At 42.1% G+C, this 16,467-nt stretch overlaps 1 protein-coding gene across 2 annotated transcripts in view; it reads left to right on the forward strand.

Annotated features, from left to right (window-relative positions):
- WDFY1 (WD repeat and FYVE domain containing 1) overlaps positions 1–16,467 on the forward strand; it is a 57,818-nt gene that overhangs the window by 24,229 nt on the left and 17,122 nt on the right. The window contains exons 3-8 of one of the 2 annotated variants that reach the window (XM_061148634.1): positions 876–949; positions 8,243–8,297; positions 9,804–9,876; positions 11,666–11,778; positions 13,842–13,968; positions 14,966–15,071. In XM_061148634.1, coding sequence (XP_061004617.1) covers positions 876–949; positions 8,243–8,297; positions 9,804–9,876; positions 11,666–11,778; positions 13,842–13,968; positions 14,966–15,071 — 548 coding nt within the window. Of the gene's footprint in view, positions 1–875; positions 950–8,242; positions 8,298–9,803; positions 9,955–11,665; positions 11,779–13,841; positions 13,969–14,965; positions 15,072–16,467 lie in introns of both variants that reach the window. The other variant, XM_061148633.1, reaches the window with a different exon arrangement.

Here is a 16,467-nt window from a genome sequence, read left to right on the forward strand (position 1 = left end):
TTCAAGTGGTAACTTCATTTATAGGATTTTTCTCTTCTACTTTTTTATAAGACGTTTTATTTCAAAGTAAGCTCGAGTTTGTTTGTTTCCTGGCATTCATTTCTTTCTGTGGTCAATTAAAATTCTTAAGGCTGAAGTGAACCCGAGTATTTCTTTTTCCAAGTGTTCGATTTTCTAAATCACTTTAATTTTGATTTTTAGCAGAAGGAAGTGATTTAAAGTTTCTCCTTTCTGAAACTCATTCTCTGGTGACGCGTTTTGGAAGAAATATAGGTGGAACCTGGAAGGGTTGTGTCTATGGGAAGAGTCAGGCTGTCCCAGTCACATGACACTGCTTTGGACAAAGAAACAAACTGGGATTGTATGAGTCACTGCAAAATGGAACTTTTTTTGACCATTGGGTGAAAAAACAACAACAAATAATCCCAAAGTAGCCTCCCAGTCTGCTCACATGCCTTGGGACGGGAATTGTGGTACTGGACACCTCTCTTTCCACAGATGCCCGCTACTGTTTTGCCTGTGATGGGGAAGGGAGGAGGGGGAGGATGACCCACAGAGCTTGGGTGGCAGATCAGCTTCTCTAAACACTGGTCCCCACACCTTTCCAGAAACAGGTAGGAATTTCAACCAGATGAAACTTCATGCTGACTTGCTTCACCCAAAGTCATAAAAGTAACTTGGAAGGTTATTAAAGCTAAAATTTGAAACTAAAACAGCAGAAAGAAGTTTAATAACATTTTTTAAAATAAAACGTCTTTGCCCTCTTTTTTTTCTTTTTTAAACCTAAGTTGTATAGCTCTTTTTAATAACATACCTTGAACAATGACTTAACGTGCTTAGCTCTGCTCGTAACATGGTCTTTGTCTTTCTGGCAGCTCCCTGCTCTGCTATGGCTTACCATCATGATAGCAGACGGATATTTGTGGGCCAGGATAATGGAGCCGTGATGGTAGGTAGCTTCCAGAATGTATTCATTGCATTGACCTCCCCATGTTCACCGTTGGACAGTTTAAATAAAGTTAACAAAGAATGCCTGGTTGTTTGGCATTAGGAAATGTTTCATTCAGTACAGATGATAGACCCAAAAATGGATTAATTCTAGTTAATGCTAGAATTAACTAGCATTAATTAATAAATTAATAAACTCCAGATTTTCCTTGATTTATGATGAGGCTTTGTCCTGATAAACCCATTGTAAGCTGAAAATATCATAAGTTGAAAATACATTTAATACACCTAATCTACCGAATATCATAGCTTATCCTCACCCACTTTAAACATGCTCAGAACACTGACATTAGCCTATGAAGTCATCTAACACAAAACCTGTTTTATACTAAAGTATTGAGTATCTCATGTAATTTATCGAATACCGTACTGAAAGGGAAAGACAGAATGACTGTCTGAGTCCAGAATGGTTGTGTGTCGATTGTTCACCCTCAGGACGCTGAGTGGGGGCTGTGGCTGCCCTTGTTCAGCATCACGAGAGAGGATCGTACGGCTTATCACCCGTCTGGGAAAAGATGAACATTCAAAACTCAAAGTACAGTTTCTGCTGAATGTGTTTCGCTTTTACACCATTGTAAAACTGAAAAATCCTAAGTTGAATCATCCTAAGTCAGGGACCAGCTGTAGCTCCATAGAGCTCTGATGATTGATGGCTGATTCTCAGGCTGACCCATAATGCACAGCCTTTGTACATTGTCATGAGTCCCATGGCAGCCCCCGTCCCTGAGCTCATGAAGGAGGAGACTGGGGCAAGGAGGACGTGGGGGAGATCATGCACACATGTGTGTGTTTGTGTGTGTGTGTGTATGACAGGAGGGAGAAGAAGAACAAGATCAGGGACTAGTCATTCAGCCAACTCGTGTAACTCTTCTCAAACCATCTTTGGTGAAGAACCAGACATTTAAATTTTCAATTTGTTAGAGATTGGTGTTTTTGTAAGTCTAATTGTATGTGTGTGTATGCATATATTTCATTAAGATGTAATTCGTATACCATAAAATTCACCAAAGTGTGCAATTCACTGGTTTTATAGTATAGTTAGAAGATTGAAAGTGAAAGTGTAGTCACTCAGTTGTGTCCGACTTTGCGACCCCATGGACTGTAGCCTGCCAGGCTCCCCTGTTCATGGGATTCCCCAGGCAAGAATACTGGAGTGGACTGCCATTGCCTTCTCCAGGGGATCTTCCCGACCCAGGGATGGAACTTGGATCTCCCTCATTGTAGGCAGATTTTTTACTGTCAGAGCCACAAGGTGTGTGTGCATATATTTAATTGAGATACACTTCATATACCATAAAATTCACCAGCTTAACGAGTGCGGTTCAGTGGTTTTATAGTATAGTTTCAAGATTATACAACGGTTAATAGTCTAGATTATTTTTATCAGTGCCTCCCACCCCCAAATATAAATCAATATCCTTTAGCATCACTCTGCATTACCCCTTCCTTCAGTTCCTAGCAGTCAGTAATATACTGAGTTCGTTCTAAACATTTTATGTAAATGGAATCATAAAATGTATAACCTTTTATATTTGGCTTCTTTCACTTAGCATCATATTTTCAAGGTTCATCTATGTTGCAGCTTGAATTAATACTTCAGTCCTTTTTGTGGTGAAATAATATTCTGTTATATGCCACACTTTGTTTATCCATTCATTAGTTGATAGGTAGTTGGGTTATTTCTACCTTTTGGCTATTATGAATAGTGTTGCTATGAACAGTCACATAAAAGTTTGTGTGTGAACCCGAGTTTTCCATTTTATTGGGTATACACATCTAGGAATGGAATTGTGGGTCATACGGTAACTCTGTGTTTAATTTTTTACAGAACTGCCAAACTGTTTTCCAAAGTTGCTATACCATTTTACATTCCCACTGGCAATCTATAAAGATTCTGAATTTTTACATATTTACCAACACTTATTATTTTCTGGTTTTATTGCCTAGTCAGTGTGAAGTGGTATCCATCTTATCTCATCTGTTGGCATATAATTGTTCATAGCAGCCTTTTTAGTCCTTCTTATTTCTGTAAGATTTAATAGTCCCCTTTTCATTCCTGAGTTTAGTAGTTTGAGTTGTTTCTCTTTTTTTTTTTTTCACCACTCTTGCTACATGTTTGTCAATTTTGTTAGGTGTTTTTTTGTTTGTTTGTTTGTTTGTTTTTTCAAAAAACCAGTTTTCATTTATTCTCTGTTGATTTGTTTACTCTATTATTTTTCTATTCTCTGATATTGTGTTTCAGCTCTTATTTTTCCTTCGGTTTGCTTTGAGTTTAGTTTGCTGGATTGATAATTTGAATATTACATTATTGAGTGAGAAAATTTGTAAGGATCCATGGTGGCTCAGATGGTAATCTGCCTGCAATGCCGGAGACCCAGGTTTGACCCCTGGGTCGGGAAGATCCTCTGGAGAAGGGAATGGCAACCCACCCCAGTATTTTTGCCTGGAGAATTCTGTGGACAGAGACTACAGTCCGTGGGGTTGCAAAGAGTTGGACACGACTGGATGACTTTCACTTTTAACTTTATCTGCTTGAATGTCATGACGATGTTAAATTGCTGGAAAGTTTTCTGAACACTTATTCCCTATTTTCCTGCTTCTTTAATCAGGACCAGTGGTCCACAGACCTCATTTTGAGTAGCACTGTTTTACGGAACTGGGATTGGTAGCAAAAAGTAAGATTTAGCTAGTGGGGTTCCATCACAGGTCAAGTGAAGAATGCACAGACCAGCACCTGGACTCACCTGGCCGGAGAGAGTGGCAGGGGCAGCCTGCAACTGTGCTAAGCCCTGGAGGGTGGCAAGAAGTTAACAGGAGAGGAGGAGGACTTCCAGACACAGAGGACTGTATGAGCAAAGACAGAGGGGTTTGCAAGGTCAGAGTGTGTGCAGAGAACAAGAATGAAGCGGCTTGGCAGCATGAAACATGTAAGACTGAAGAGGTGGCTGGAGCAGGGCAGAGAGAGACTTGCGTTCAGATTTTACTCAGCACTGGGCATCCTGCGGAATGCTAATTAAGAAGGAAGGAGACATGGGCCCTGCTCCCAGGGGTCTTTTGGACTAGTAAGAAGGACAGGGTAATACACAAGTCAGTGTCGCATTGCAGGTTGTGTTGGGTGCGGTGGAGAAATGAACAGGAGTGGGAAGGAGAGGGTGCAGAGAGGTGTGTGGCTCCGCACCCAGCAGACAGGATCGGCAGGAAGGAGGGCTGCTCCAAGGCTGTGAGGTCCCGCCGAGGCCTGAAGGGCAGGCAGGAGACAGCCAGGCAGAGCAGGTTTTCTAGGAGTGAAGGCATGTGTGGAGGCGCGAGGCAGGAGGTGTCTGTGGGTCTGAGGACTTGCAGGACGTCCTCTTGGCTGGCTGGTGCTGAGTGACAGGGCAGCGCTAGGGTGATGGGCCAGGTGGGCTGAGGGCAGGTCATTCAAGGCCTTGTGGGTCTGGGTGAGGTTTTCAGTTTTGTACACCCATGGGAAGCTCTTCCAGGGTTTTCAGCAGAAGAATGGTAACATTTAATTTACAAAGATCCCCCTGGCTGCTCAGTGGGGAATGGATTGAAGGGCAACAAGAGTGGAGGTGGGAGGGTGGTCCAGTGGTTAGTACTCAGCCTTTTCATTGCTAAGGGCCTGGGTTCTTCCTTCTCTGGCTGGTTAGGGAACCAAGGTCCTGCAAGCCATGCAGTGCAGCTAAAAAAAAACCAACCTACTCTCTAACACCATATACAAAAATAAACTCAAAATGGATCCAAGACCTAAATGCAAGTATAAGGCCAGACACTATAAAACTCTTAGAGGAAAACATAGGCAGAACATTCTTTGACATGAATTGCATTCAATATCTTTTGTGATCCACCTCCTAGAGTAAAGAAAATAAAAGCAAAAATAAACACATGGGACCTAATTAAACTTAAAAGATTCTCAAAGCAAAGGAAACCATAAAACAAAAAGCCCACAGAATGGGAGAAATTTGCAAATGAAGCAACTGACAAGGGATTAATCTTCAAAATATACAAACAACTTGTGCAACTCTGTGTTAAAAAAAACGAAAAACCCAATCAGACAATGGCCAGAAGATCTAAATAGATATTACTGCAAAGAAGACATATAGATGGCCAAGAGGCACATGAAAAGATGCTCAACATCAATAATTATTAGAGAAATACATATCAAAACTATAATGAGATATCACCTCACAATGGCCATCATCAAAAAATATATAAACAATAAATGCTGAAAAGGGTGTGGAGAAAAGGGAACCCTTCTACAGTGTTAATGGGAATATAAATTGGTACAACCATTATGGAAAACAGTATGGCAGTTCATTAAAAAACTAAAAGTAGAACCACCATGTGATCTAGCAATCCCTCTCCTGGGCATATATCCAGAGAAAACTCTAATTTGAAAAGATACATATATCCCAATGTTCATTGCAGCACTGTATACAATAGAAGCAACCTAACTGTCCATTGAAAGATGAATGGATAAAGAAGATGGAATATTACTCAGCCATTAAAGAATGAAATAATGCCATTTGCAGCAACATGGATAGACCTAGCAATTATCATACAAAGTAAACCAGATGGAGAAAGACAAATATATGATGTCACTTACATGTACATGGTAAAACATGGTACAAATGAATCTATTTACAAGACAGAAATAGAGTCACAGATGTAGAAAACAGATTTTGTTGTTAGCAGAGGGGGATCTAGAGGGGAGAAATAAATTGAGACATTGGGATTGATAATATACACACTTTTATATATAAAATAGGTAAATAATAATATACCGTATAGCACAGGGAACTCTACTCAATACTCTGTAGTGACCTATAATGGAAAGGAATCTACAAAGAGTGGATTATGTGTGTGTGCCTGTTCAGCTCTGTTGTACAGCGCAGACTAACACATGTTATAAATCAGTTATATTGCCACAAAAATTTTAAAAATGGAGGCGGAAATATCAGTTCTTTTCGCTGTCTGGGTGAGAAGGTTGTGGCAGTGATGATGGACAGAAGCAGATGTCTTGAGCTGCAGCTATGGCAGGTCGGCTGCAACGGTGGGGAGAGGAAGGAGCAAGTCAGGTGACAGCTGGGTTTTTGGCTTGAGTGTCTGGTGGATGGTACTATCATTTATTAAGAGATGGCTTAGGGGTGTGTGGGGAGAGCGCGTTTAGAGTGAAAGGACAGTGAGGAATCCGTGGTACAGTTAAGATACCAGGGAGACACCATTCATGGGTGATGCGAAATGGGCCAAGGGGTGGTAGGACCAGCCAGGACAGTGTGGTCGTGGAACCTGGAGGAGCAGTAAGTTTCTGGTGGGGCAGAGAGAGGATGAGATCAAGACAGGAACATGGCCTTGGGGATGGCAATTAGCAGCTGGTGGTCGCAGGGAGAGCCGTTTCCATGCAGTGGGCTGGTGCCCTGGGCTGCAGCGGATTGAAGAGTGACTAGGGTGAGGAGCTAGAAAGCCTGAGTGTCGAGTGTGGGCTGATCTATAGAGAAGGTTTTGGCTGGGATGGGGTGGGGGGGGACAAAGAAAGTTTTAGCATTGTTAAGAGGGTGTTGTGTTCATTTGTTTTGCTTTTTAAATTAGAAGTCTTGAGTGTGTTTACGAGCCAGGGAGGAAGGAGCTAGGCGCTCTGCATAAGAAGTTCACTGGAGAATAGGTGGCAAGAACGGAGGGCGGGGTGGGGGATCTGCATGGTTGGGGGTTGATGCCCACCAGTTTTGGGCTGCTGTAAATCCGTTGTGTGATAATAAATGCCAGTGGTCTCGTTTTTCTCCTGAAGATTTTAATTGGAATATGGTAATGTGCATACACATAATAAGAGGCCAGGAGTGCAGGCCTCAAATAGCATCTCCAGGAATGGCAGTGGCCGTGGATTTCTTTCTCTAGGGACCCTTCTTGTGGCTCCTGGTTCAAGGGTACTCTACTGCCATTATAGGATGGCATATAAAACCCTTACAGCTCTTCGGTGGAAAGGGGCGTGTAAGTCCAATTTAGCATAAGTTAGTATTGAACTGTTGATTTCCCCCCATCGGAGATTGTGATGGTGGTTTAGCTGCTAAGTCATGTCCAACTCTTGTGACCCCTTGGACTGTAGCCTGCCAGTCGCCTCTGTCCATGGGATTCTTCAGGCAAGAATACTGGAGTGGGTTGCCATTTCTTTCTCCAGGGGATCTTGAACCTGGATCTCCTACATTGTGGGTGGATTCTTTACCGACTGAGCTATGAGTTCCAACAGAGATTAGGATATATAAAAATGCCGATACATTTTTGTACTTTGTAGAACCAAGATGAAGGACAAGAAATCAGTATTCCTTTGTGGGTTTTTTTCATCCTGACCAATCAACAATGTCTATATTATCTAGACAGTTAAGAGCTTACCAATTTACCACTGATCAATAGAATTTTTTTTTTTCACTTTACCAATAGAATTTTTTTTTTTAAATTTTTTTTATTAGTTGGAGGCCAATCACTTCACAACATTTCAGTGGGTTTTGTCATACATTGATATGAATCAGCCATGGATTTACACGTATTCCCCATCCCGATCCCCGCTCCCACCTCCCTCTCCACCCGATTCCCAATAGAATTTTTAAGTAGTGCATTTTCTTTAGAGTTTTATCTTAGTCTTATGCCGGAGGCTCATTTTTATTAATAAGCACATACTTTTAATTTTTTCCTAGTTATAAAGTATTACACAGTCCATAAAAACTTTGGAAGATAAAAAAGGAAAACCACCACCATCTTTACATTTCTTTTTGTGTGTGTGTGTTTGTGTGTTAAATATATGCAATGTGCCCCTTCTGTTACTTCAGATACCCAATGCCTTATTTTCACTGGTGCTGAGAACTCTGTTAGTAATGGGTCTTTGTATATCACTTTGCTTTGGATGTATCATCTTGAGAAACTTTTAGTGACACCAAGAGAGCAAAGTTAGCAAGATGCCTCCTTTGCAATTAGAGGGAAAGGAAGTGTAGAGCACTCATTTGTGGAGGAAGAATTAGACAAAAATTCTGTGGTGGTCAGCAGCACTTTCTTTACTTGTCTGGTTCTAAAAGAAATAGTGTCGTAAGGACAGGACCAGGAAGCAATTTCCTACTGTTCTTATGGAGCCAATCTTGAGTCATCAGGCTGGTGATGGCCAGTTTTAGGTTTTATATCCTTTTGGAAGATAAGTTCCCATTGTTTTTAAAACTATAACTGTTCTCTTATTGCATGTTTTTATTTTTAGGAATTTCACGTTTCTGAAGACTTTAATAAAATGAACTTTATCAAGACCTACCCAGGTAATTATAATACACACACTCATTTGCACACATATACACGTAGATACACACAACAAGCTAGAATACCGTGTCTTATGATCAAAATTAGGTTTTCACATTAACTTTTTAAAAGGTTGGTTACCCCAGTTACATAAGAGGCTGTTACCTCTTCAGAGTTATTTACACATCCTTTTCCTGCTTATTAACATCTGAAATTTTATATACTGTTCCACTGGGTGCATGTGTCAGATTTAGTTTAATCATTCCTCTATTTTTGAAAATGTGTATTGCTCCCATTTTTTAATAACACAAACTAAGATATATGATGATATGTACATATGAATGTGTGTTTACATATATCTGTGTGTATTTCATATATATATATGTGTAAAAGTAATTTCATATATATATATATGTGTGTGTGTCCTTGATAGTTACTGACTCAGATCCTGTAACTCTGATTACTTTAAGATAGATTACTAAAAGTAGAATATGTGGGTGAAACATTAAAGCTTTTTTTTAATACTCTAGATTTATTTTGCAAAACTCCAGCAATAGTGTAAATATTTTAATGAGTAGTGATTGAAAGTGCCTGTTCATTAAGTCTTCATTGCTCTTTTTAAATGCTTATTGCCAGTTTGATAGTCAAAATAGTTCTGTTTTAAAATTATTTAAACGTTATTTGATGTTGACCATTTGTCGTGTTTTATGAATTCATGACTTTGCCCACATTCCCAGGGGGTTGTAGTGTTTTCTGGTTAGTTTATAAGAAACAGTCCCTCTGTTTTTCTGAAGCAGCCTGTACAGCTGAGAGTAAGGTCAGATGTGTCTCTGTCTAGCTTCTGACTTCATTCATCAGACTGGGCATTTATTAAACACCAGCTGTATGCAGGACCCTGCTTCACATAAAGTAGAGTCACTGCCCTGATATGGCTTAATATTGACATGGAGATACAAATATTCCAGAAGTTAGGTAATAGAATACCTTCCTCATTCTCAGCTATTACTTTGGAATGTGGAACTTTACAAATGCTTCATCTTAGAAATAATGAAAAGTTAAATTTCAGAAAATTTCAATTGCCATTTTCACAATGCCAGTGTTATCTGAAGAGTCAAAGCACTAAAGGTACAGACAGTAGAAAACGAACAAACCTGTTCTGTTAAGAAAAGACTACTGCTTTCCACATGAAACTCACTGATAGTTGTTTTGATGGTTTTTTTTTTTTTTTAATCTGTCCTCTGATATATTATTTGAATCCCTCTTGAGCATTATCCTTTTAACGATTTGTAGCTTCTGATGGTCTCCTCCCTTGCAGGGAGGCAGAGGGCAGGGCCTCGGAGAGCCTGCCCATTAGATCATGGGTTGGGGGTTGGGGAGATTCTCTGTCGCCTGTTCAGAGTACAGACTCTCTGGGGTGGGCCTGTCCAGCCTGTGAGTCTGCAGGCTGACAGGGTGGAGAAGGGGAGCTCCAGTTCCCACCCACTGAGACTGGATTCCCGGGTCGTGTTTCTTCACTGTTCCCACAGCTCATCAGAACCGGGTGACGGCGATCATCTTCAGCCTGGCCACTGAGTGGGTGATCAGCACTGGCCACGACAAGTGCGTCAGCTGGATGTGCACCCGCAGCGGGAACATGCTCGGGAGGCACTTCTTCTCTTCCTGGGCCTCGTGTCTGCAGTATCCTTCCTGGTCTCAGGAGCTAGCTCTGCCTCTGATCCTAAATTGCTCATCGAGATCTAAAAGCTGAATGATTCCTACGTATTTCACATAAAATCGAATGATTTCTGTCTCTCCTTTCTTGGATATAAAATTGGTTTATTGGGACTTGGTGGTTAAGACTTGGCCTCCCGATGCAGAGGGTGTGGGTTCAATCCCCAGTCGGGGAACTAAAATCCCGCATGCGTCTTGGCCAGAAAATCCAAAACAGAAAACAGAAAAACTATGGTAACATACTCAGTAAGGACTTTAAAAGTGGTCCACATTAAAACAAACAAACGAAATACTTTTAAAAACGGTTTATTAAAAGTAATAAATGAATTGCTGTTCTCTGCTGGGGTGTGCTATAGGTGTTTTAATACAGAAGTCTCAGAAAATCTAAACCTCGTTAATGCAGACCGCTCCCTTCACTCCTTTGCTTTTTGAAGTGAAAGAAAAGACTTTTTGTTGTGTAAAGAGGGGAAGAAAGGAATGAATCTTCTAGTAGTGGGTTATTTGCAGACCTGGCAAAAGAATACAAGAATTTGTGACCCTGGAATTCATAAAAGGGCTACAAGGAGTTTTGTCATTTTCTTGTGTGTGTTTGAGGAGGGTTCATAATCCTTATATGACTCTGAAATTCTGCGGCTCTGTTGGATTTGTTTCATGTAGAACGTGCTCTTGCATCACGTGTGTATCTTAATGCTGGCAAGGTCAAGGCTGTCAGCCGCGGGCAAACACCTCATGGTATTTTCTCTTTCCGTATTGGACATCTGGTGTAGTGAAATTTTTTCTTCCATTGAGAGCCTTTATAACAATGTTCGGTACAAATGAATGTACAGCACGAGATACTTAAAATAGTACCATACACTTTAGAATCAAACAAGGGAAGACTACTCAGATGTATCATGTGCTATATCAGCTTTTCTGTTATGTGTTAGGCTTTCGTATGGATTGATAGAAAATAGGACAGAATCACATCACTGTGGCCCAGCCTGTGGTCTTCCTTTTGATCCATGTTTTGAAATTAAAACAGTAATTACCTTATTGTTTGTAGACACCTGATTTGCCACAAACTGCTATGGCCATAGAGTAACCGAGTGTTAATAACAAGTTGTTACCAATAGTTAATGTATTTTTAAATTTTAAATTTACTACCATCCCAAATGACTGCCTTTTGGATGGCTAAACTCTTCACAGCAATTTAAAGTAAACCATCCTCTTCACTTAAATCTAAATCATCTAGGCCCCCCAGAAGATGAGTTCACATCATTTGCTGTCAATTTTACATTATTTCCAGAGATAATTTCATAAAAAGCATTTTTCTTCAGTTCTTTTTGACTATTTTCATTATTGAGTATTTTACCTTTTAAAACTTTACTATAATATGATTACTTATTTTTATGTCTCTCTCTCTCTGTCAGCTCTTTTATCTTTTTTGTTGCCAATTCCTAGGATATCAGTTGAAATAATAACAGGTACTCAGTGAATGCTTGTTGAATGAATGAATATTAATTTTCCTGATAACTGTCGCTTAAAGCATTTTTTTCTTTGATGTTTCCATGCTGTGTGATTTTCAGTGGAGTGTTTCTTTTCTCAGTTTTAGTTTGTGCTTACCCTTTATAGAATGTACGTTTTCTGCTTTATAACTTGAGACAGATTGTTTTATACATCCTTGACTGCTTCTCCACAGATATGACTTTGATACTCAGTATGCGTTTGTCGGCGATTACTCTGGACAGATCACCCTGCTGAAACTTGAACAGAGCACCTGTTCAGTTATTACCACCCTTAAAGGACATGAAGGTAGGCTGTGTGATCACCGCTGTTTTTCACCTAATATGTGTGCATGTGTGCCTGCTCAGTCGCTTCAGTTGTGTCCGACTCTTTGCAACCCTATGGACTGTAGCCCTCGAGGCTCCTCTGTCCGTGGGGATTCTCCAGGCAAGAAGACTGGAGTGGGTTGCCATGCCCTCCTCCAGGGGATTTTCTTGATGCAGGGATCGAACCCGAGTCTCTTATGTCTCCTGCATTGGCAGGTGGTTTCTTTACCACTAGCGTCACCTGGGAAGCCCTTTTCACCTAATATGGGCATCCAAATGTAGTTTTCGGCTCTGTGGTTTCATGATTGATTAGCTCCCTAAGATCTTGTCAGGTTTCAGTTTGACTGGCCAGATATGGGACTTCAGTCCCAGAAGATCTTAAAGAGTGAAAACTAAGTGAAGGCAAGGTATGGGGTTAGGTTTCATGTTGTCCAGATCCCTTCTAGATTTGTAATGCTTGTGTGACATTACTTTCTGTTCTGTTGCCCTTTTTTAATTAAATTACTTTCAGAAGACCTTTTTAAAATTTCGTGTAAATGGTAGGACCTTTGGAAGAAGGTTGTTATTACTGTTTTAAATTTGTCACTTTCTAGGACATCAAACAGGATGCAGTAGGTCAGTCAGTACTATTGGAAGACGTGTATGAGCTGGTTCATTCTTTATTTGGGAAACATCCTCTGCGGAGAGACTGAGGGAAAAGAATGACTGGGCGGAATTCTATTATTTCTGTAGCATAGTGAGTTGGCAGGGCTTCGTGGAAAGGCTTTAAAGCTCAATTGACTGTATTTCATAACAGATTAGAAGCTTTGAGACCATCTGGTTCAGATTGAAGAATTAGGGTTTGTTGAAGGAATTAATGATGGATTGATGTATGAAAATAGTGTTTTTAAGTATAGCAAGTTTAAATGTCCTCTGTAGGTAATTTATTTAGTCTGAGTCTGTGACCTTGTAGAGGAAAAGGGGGAGGGAAGGACAGTAAGTTTGAGTAGATAAATCTAAAGGCAGGAAAACACAGGCCCTCAGAAACCACTTTCTGTTTATGACTCATGGTCTCATGATCCCAGGCTCTTAAGTGTTCTCTGGGTTGCTCAGGACAGAATGAGTTCTGATAACTGCTCAGCAGGGTTCATGTAGAAAGAGCTGGCTTGTCTGCTCTTAGGCTCTAGCTGAAAAACATGGGTCATAAGATCAAACAGGGCTAGGGTTTCTGCAGAATTGATCCCTGAAGCCAGTTTTGCACAATATTTCTTTTTTCCCTTTAGTTAAGCTTCTGTGAGAAACTAGTCTCTTGTGGTTTGCTTTTGAATATGGCTTTACCAGTTTTCTATACACCCACCAAAAGTACTCTTAGCTTGTGTGACTGGTTTAATTGGTTTATTAATTTTTTCTAGGCAAACAGAAATTAGTAGAACAATGAAGAGATCTGTTGAAAGAGAAATCTGTTAAAAGGAAGGTTTTTCCCAAGGGTATCAAATTTAGTAAGTTTAGTCAGCACAGAATGTGAAACGTAGGATTTGGATTTTTACCTGTATTCTCTGTCATAACCGCGTGGTGCAATTTCACATTTTTTTCTTTGCTCTAAGACGCTTAACTTCCTTAAACAGAGGCACCCTGGAATAGGACGCCCGCACAGTCCCAGGGACCTGGAATAATCCAGACTTTTATCTTAGAACCCCTGAAGCCTTCATTGCCTTTGCTCTCTAAATACTGGTAGCGTTTTTCCCCCCTCCCCTTCAAAAGCTTTTTGTGAACTAACCCTCATGTACAGCTATTTTATAATTTTTTGGTATAGAGGAGGAAGATCTTCTTTTAAACACCTTTGTGTTCAGAGTAGTCTGATGTACGACAACTGGAAAGCCTCATCTTGTAGCTTGGGCAGGGGTTGTGCGCTGTCTCCTCCGTGACTCATGATAAGTGTTAGACGCCCTTTTGTACGACGAAGGTGTGTTTTTACATCCAGACTCGCTGGTCCTGGTTCAGCGTTCTGTCGTCAGTTGTGCATGTGCCTGTGGAGAGTTCCAGCTGACCTCCCTCTCTCACCCCTAGGGAGCATCGCCTGCCTCTGGTGGGACCCTGTTCAACGGTTACTCTTCTCAGGAGCGTCCGACAACAGCGTCATCATGTGGGACATCGGGGGCAGGAAGGGCCGCACGCTCCTGCTCCAGGGCCACCAGTGCGTGACTCGGGGGAGGGTGGGGAGTGGGATCCAAGCTGGGGAGAGGCGGGGGAGGCGTGAGTACTCTGAGACCCCTGTCTCCAAATCGCATCCTTTCAGCTGTCCACGTGATCGGGCGCTCTCCCACCTTTCTCTGCCAAGGAGTCACCCCTGTGAGATGTCTGCTTCAGGCAGACGTGGGTTAGAGACCACGGGTGGGACTTTGACCTTGGACGATGGCCTGCAGTATGACACTTAAGCCAGTCTCATTAGCGAATTTCATTAAGGAATAATGTCTGGATTGACCCAGTCCTGCTTCACCTAAGCTATGGCGTTTTAATGCTCAGGTTTTTGCCATCTAGTCTTGAAGAGGAACCCTTTCCTCCTCGTTGGGTAGGCTTGTCTGTTGCTTGGCTACGAGCAGAGTCAAGTTAAAAAGCAGCCGAGGAAAGGAAAGCTTGTCCCCACAAATCTACAAGTCAGGAGGTTGTTTCCTGGGGCGTCCAGAGGAGGAGGCAGACAAGCATGCAGGAGCAGGGCAGATTGCCTTACCCTGTCAGAGTGTGTGTGTGCGCGCGTGTGTGCGTGCACGCCTGTGTGCACACCAGCAACCTCCATCATCTTCAATTGCTTGTTCTTATGGATTTTTAAGTAAGGGAGTTACACCTCCTTTAAGAGGTGAACACCTCTTAAGTTCTGAACACCTACTTGTTCAGAAACAATCTTGTGCACCTGGAAAGAAATGACAGTGGTTGGTCCAGAAGACTATGGTTACTACCTCCTCTCTGCCCTGCAGTTCTTAATGACGGATTTGAAGGTAGTAGTGTTTATTTCATAGTAACTGTTATTCTGTATAATACATTATAGAATGCCGGGTAAAGTGTATACAGGGATCCAGATGACCATACCAAATAGTTAGTGATAAAATGCTGATTCCAGCGAGGGGAGACGCTGGAGCCTGCGTGAAGACGGTGCGTGTGTTCCCGGTTTGAGAGTGACTGCTGTCTGTTTGCAGTGACAAGGTGCAGGCGCTGTGCTACCTTCAGCTCACGAGGCAGCTGGTCTCCTGCTCCTCGGATGGTGGAATTGCAGTGTGGAACATGGACGTCAGCAGAGAAGAGGTGAGAGAGAGCGAGGCAGGGTTGACCCGGGGAGGTCCCACAACCCGCCTCTTGGTTTTCCACCCTTTGGCTGGAGATGCAGGCGGTCCCAGCCCCTCACCGCTGTGCTTACTGGTTATTGTCCAGCGAGGTCCTGCGTGTCAGTCACTGTGTCCCCCCACTCACTGGAGAGTTTCCACAGGGACACGCAGTACACACATGGGGCATTTAGGCTGATTTTCACAGGGAAGTTCATGGAGAGGATGCTGGAGACGGTCCAGCCCGTCCAGGGAGTGGACTGCAGACAGGAGCTCCAAGGTGCTGCTCCACACCTGTCATGGGATCCCCGAGACACTCACCAGGGACATAGCTCATCTGGGAAAGTATTTCCCCAGTCTCTGTTTTTATTTTCCACGAGTTCTGTCTCACTGAGTCCATGTCACTCTAGTGTTCTTTTCAGGAGACCTGAGTTTAAGTGCCTTGATTTCCTCGTCTCCGTTCCTTCTTCCATCAAGTGAAATAATTGAATGAGATGACTTCTCAGCTCTCTTCCAGTTATTTAGACAGACACTATAAACAATCTCTTTTTTTTCTATTTTAAATAATGCCGCAGTGAACATTTTTGACCTTGTCATTGTGTGATTGTTCAATTATTTATTTCAGACAAAATTCTGAAAATAGAGCCTTAGGGTCAAGGGTATGTACATTCTTAAGGCTTTTTATAGATGTTGTCAGCTGATTTCCAGGCAGGATTTCCATTCTCATCTTTACCAGCATAGGTATTAGCTGCCTTTTCCAAGTGACGTCTACAACCTGCGATGTAGAGAGTGGCGTTGATTCCAAAGAAGATTTTTTTGTGAGGGGGGTTAGGGACTTATGGTTTAACTTCAGAAGCATTTCTTGACTACCTAAACGGTGGCCCTGAAGTCTGGAAACTTAGGCACATATACCTCGAAATTATATTGTATTGTGGTACATATTGTGACAGGGCTTCCCAGGTGGCTCAGTGGTAAAGAATCTGCCTGCCAATGCAGGAGACACAGGTTTGATCCCTGGGTCAGGAAGATCCCCTGGAGAAGGAAGTGGCAACCCACTTCAGTATTCTTGCCTGGAAAATCCCATGGACAGAGGAGCCTGGAGGGCTACAGTCTATGGGACTGCACAATTGAGCAGCTAGTCAAAAACAACACATACGGTGATGTTAGGATGATGTTGGAACATACGATATGTTCCAAGTGCTGTCCTTTACACAGCATGAAGGTCAGCTTGCTGCCCACCGCAGCGGATGCCAGGTGTGAACGCAGCGTTCCCCACAAGCCCTGCCCATGTCTGCTTTGTGTTACCTCTGATTGCTCGCGAGTCTGATTCTTCCTGAATACAGTTGATCTTTAGCGTCCCCTTGGGGACATAATCAGAG

This window comes from Dama dama, chromosome 8 (genome assembly GCF_033118175.1).
Source record: "Dama dama isolate Ldn47 chromosome 8, ASM3311817v1, whole genome shotgun sequence".
Taxonomy (NCBI): domain Eukaryota; kingdom Metazoa; phylum Chordata; class Mammalia; order Artiodactyla; family Cervidae; genus Dama; species Dama dama.